Source organism: Mya arenaria, chromosome 10, assembly GCF_026914265.1.
Source record: "Mya arenaria isolate MELC-2E11 chromosome 10, ASM2691426v1".
Lineage (NCBI taxonomy): Eukaryota > Metazoa > Mollusca > Bivalvia > Myida > Myidae > Mya > Mya arenaria.
In genome coordinates this window covers 35,513,511-35,517,726 of record NC_069131.1, presented here as the reverse complement: position 1 = coordinate 35,517,726, position 4,216 = coordinate 35,513,511, and the positions used below count along the sequence as shown (strand labels likewise).

At 36.6% G+C, this 4,216-nt stretch overlaps 1 protein-coding gene across 1 annotated transcript; it reads right to left on the bottom strand.

The window, feature by feature from the left end:
- Window positions 1-1,126: 1,126 nt before the first annotated feature.
- Window positions 1,127-3,923, bottom strand: LOC128204641 (uncharacterized). Its single transcript, XM_052906043.1, has 2 exons — window positions 3,685-3,923; window positions 1,127-1,625 (listed from the first exon to the last, which is right to left on the bottom strand). The coding sequence occupies exons 1-2, from the start codon at window positions 3,921-3,923 to the stop codon at window positions 1,127-1,129; spliced, it is 738 nt and encodes a 245-aa protein (XP_052762003.1).
- Between the last annotated feature and the right edge of the window lie 293 nt (window positions 3,924-4,216).

Genomic DNA, 4,216 nt, shown 5'->3' with positions numbered 1-4,216 from the left:
TGCCATGAAATGCACAACCTATCATTTACGTCCATTCTTCATTTCCTTTTTTACTTTTCAGTTATCAAACTTGTCATACTTACGTTTATTTGGCCTGATGTAGATCATTTGGCTTAAATATAACTCGGAAAACTGGGCAATTTCAAAATGACCCATTCGAACGATCCTGAAATGTTCGTTATTCATTCGGTGATCAACTAACTTGATGCTATCTAAGTATTTGTACCCTTAAACATCCGGCATATGTTCAGTGGTTCCTGCTTATCGCACAGATGGTTTCTAAAGTACATACTAGATTAGCCCAAAATATATCATGTATTAAAACATCCCTGCTAAGCGAACACTCAAAGAGGTTTTTGTGACAGATAATTGTATATCGTTTCGTTCTACCAAGGCATTTAGTACAAAAGAAACACCGTTCTGACAGTAGTAAAACATCAATATCCTGTTAGACCATTATTCTTAACTTCAATAATCTTAAATCTGTTTAAACGTCACATATGTCAAAAAGTTGATTGATGGATATAATGTGCTAATGTGTAATACAACCTCAAGCTGAATTGGCACAAACTTGTAGGACAGTAACGAACATATGACGCGAAGACCATTTTAATTGAAGACTAGAACCGACTAAGATCTTTATTTGAACGGGCTCCTGGGGCCATACTTAATCACCAACTTAGATCAAACTTAAATTTAGGAGTAGAATCTAAGTGATTTGATTGGGCTGTTAAAACGGGCTAAAAGACATTATGGCACCACTGAGGTATATCTAAGAGTACGGATAAGAATAATGTTTTATTTCCACCTAAAATATAACTTAGTTTAAGAATCAAATTGTTTAAATCTGGGAGTGTAAAAATTACCGGCCAAAAGACTGAATCGAATTAATGATGCATATCTAAGGCTAAGAATAATATTGCATACTGACCTGGGGCTGTATTCAATAACCACCTTATATCATTTACATACTTGTAAGATAAAAATAAAGATTTGAATTGTAAAAATAACTGACCAATAGGCTGAATGGAATAGTTGAGGCATATATAAGTAAAAGAGTAATATTGATATTGAATACTGTCCCTAAGCCGTCCGCTCTTGTATATATCATAATTATAAGTTCATGTTAGTTAAATTCGAATTCTTCATTGCCTTGCCCAGAGCCATTAGCAGGAGCTTTGTTGTTGTCGCTGACCGAGTGTGTTTTTTGCGTTTCCATACGTGTGGCAATCTTGGACATAGGCTTTTCTTTCTTAAACACCGCCAGGTAAACGATCAAATTAAAAACCCCGCCACTCTTGGTCAACACCATGATGAAAAGGTTAAGAATAACCGGAACCTCTGCTGAATTGTCTACAAACATGTTCCAGATGCCGACCACAGCAATGAAGGACCATTGGACGAAGAGAGACGCCACAAACATAGACATATTGCGGGCGGCCCTAATATGCCTATAAGCCGTTGACGTCATTTTGCCGAGAATTTCTCTCGTAGCAATCACTTCAATACGGATTTTGATGAACGTCAGAATGTACAGCAACACGTTGGCAAGCATTATTGTTGTTAAGGGGATCGTAATTAGGACCAACCCGCCAACCTGGCCATTAACAGCGTCGAAATGGCAACTGAAAAACAAAGCATACATGTAGATTGATGTTCATAATTAACGTAATCAAGGTAATTGAATAATTTTTAGAAAACACTTTTATTTGATTGCAGTTAACTATTATTTGTGCAATATTTCATCCATTTAAAAGGCCAAAAAATTCGCACACGCATGTTCAAAATGATTGTTTGGAAGGTCTTCTGATAAGTTACATATGGGGTCAGCCATGAGTGGTCTGTTCGAATTCTAAAATTGAGAGAAACTTGTTCGTAATATTCTGTTCAACTCTGATAAGATATGAATACATATTACCCCAGTTCAATTGAAAACAAAACATAACGTGATCTTGTAAACACCTCGTCCTTTAATTCAAAATGACTAAATATTACGCCCACATGCTAAAATAACTCGTTTGGAAAGTGTCTCTTGTAGGAAATGTTTCACTATATGTATATCATACACCATTACTGATCATGAAACAACATAGTAAGGCCCTACAATCAATTGTTGGTTGTTGAATCTACTACCCTAGCCATTACCCCCCCCCCCCCCGAAATAAGCCGGAAACTGCCGAAACGAAAAAAAAAAAAAACAATAAGAAGAAAAAAACTAACAGTCAATAGGGTCGGGTTGAACAATACTAAGGAAGCGGTATTTCACTACCTTTGATAAGCCTTATATTGGTGAACGAGTGAACATATGAAAGGTGCGAAATTGTTGTTATTAATTGCTAGTTTCGACTTATCCTTAGTGCCTGTAAACAAAAAAAATATGTGATGGGTGTGTAAGTTTATTACTCCTTTTCAATCAGGCAAGACCAATATGGCGAATTCTTCGATAAGATTGTTAGTCATATTAGGTTTTTGGAGCATAATGCACAGACAGAATGTAACCCTGGTTACAGCTACATTGGTTCTTAGACGTACATCAATGTATAAAACTTTTAGATGGAACGCCAATTTAACGTCCCTCTCGGAAGACAATTAATATTTGTTTGGTGGTGCGGCGGGGAATTGAACCTGCGACCCCTGGATTCACAGTCAAGTTCGTCACCACTAGATCAAGGATCCGCCATAAAACAATAATCTTTTCATACATCAAGCTTAGCTTACTTATAATCCAATCTAGAGCAGGCTTGTTCAAGCATGTTTTAAGATTTTAAAGGAAGTTAGATACACGTACAAATTCAACGGTATGGATTTTCAAATGTTAAAAGTAGTAATATCAATGTGACATTTATAAACACAAGAAAACAATATAGCAGTGTCGAATACTCGCTTTGTCGACGTCGTTGGGACATCGGGAATACTCGAGAACATTCGATAAAACCGAAATACAAAACGTATCTAACTATAACTAAACACATTAGTAAAAACCAGAACATCGAGATAGCAGAGTTCGACAATGCGAGTTTCGAATGACTTTGTAATATCTGTTTTTGTCAACATTGTAACTAATATGTGGATACCTATTGAAGCAGTAATAAATACTTTAAAGCGAATAAATTTCAGCATCAAGCCCCAAAATCACAATAAAAAGAACTGTTAAGTCAAATCTAAATCTTAATATCATTGCATTTTACCACATAAGTACGTAATTTAGACTCGTGCATGATTTTACAATTTTTAAAGCGCATTTTTTCAATGAATGCGTTCATAAATACCTTTCGGAAATATTCCAAAGAAAAGGCAGTCTTGAGCAAGAATTTACTGAAAATAATTTCTTTTTTCGATAGAAATGGTCCGTCGTTTGACGAATAAGATTTTTGTTGATGTTGATAGTGTACAATAAAAAGACTCCAGTGACAAGTACGTAAATGTCTTTGAAGACATCTGATAGAATGTGTAAAAGCTATAAATTTATATATTTGATGGCCGAGTAGTCCCAAAATAGTTCTACATCAGTTTTAACTGACCGTGGCCGGACTGTTGACCAGAAATAAACCAATTGAATGACGTTATTGGCATATTAGTTTCATGTTTCTGTCTTGAAGTGTTTTATTTGACACTGCAAAGAATATCTTGGTTTAAATTTGGGCTTCTGAATTTGTCCCATTGATTTATTGAAACACAACTTACATAATTCCCATTGGTCCGAACTGCTCAAGCAGTGCTGCAATCAACGCGCCGATGAAGGGAACACCAAAGGACCACAGAAGAATACCGCGATCAAACTTGCCAAAGGAAATTTTGGTGTTGAAGAACATCAAGGCGAAGATGTTTATTGCTACAACGTTGACCATCAGAATCTGTCCAAGCATGAATTCTGTCGTGATGAGTCCAAAAAATGTGCAAAGTTCCTTTGGTCTGGCGTGCATTTTGGTGATCAATACTTGTAGATGGTTTGCCAGAAGCGATATGCTGAACAACGAATCGAAAACCGAAATGTAGACTACAAGTCGTTCGCCTCTCGTCCATCTGGTATAAAACTCGGCAGCCGGGTGACTCAAAAACGACATAATGATTGTAGCCAAGGCGCAGATTAGACTCATCGTTAAACAAACAATAGCAGGTACCTGAATAAAGTAGAACATTCCGTTGTCCAGTCCCTGCAATGGAATGTCGTATCCGTCATTAATCAGTACCACAGGTGTTTGCGTTGAGTTGTTCG

Bases quoted from the DNA above. Each gene is read 5' to 3' on its own strand.
- LOC128204641 (XM_052906043.1), bottom strand. From the start codon at position 3,923: ATGCACGCCAGACCAAAGGAACTTTGCACATTTTTTGGACTCATCACG. The intron at 1,626-3,684 runs GTAAGTTGTGTT...TTTGTTTTTCAG, and splicing joins TTCGGACCAATGGGAATTAT to TTGCCATTTCGACGCTGTTA.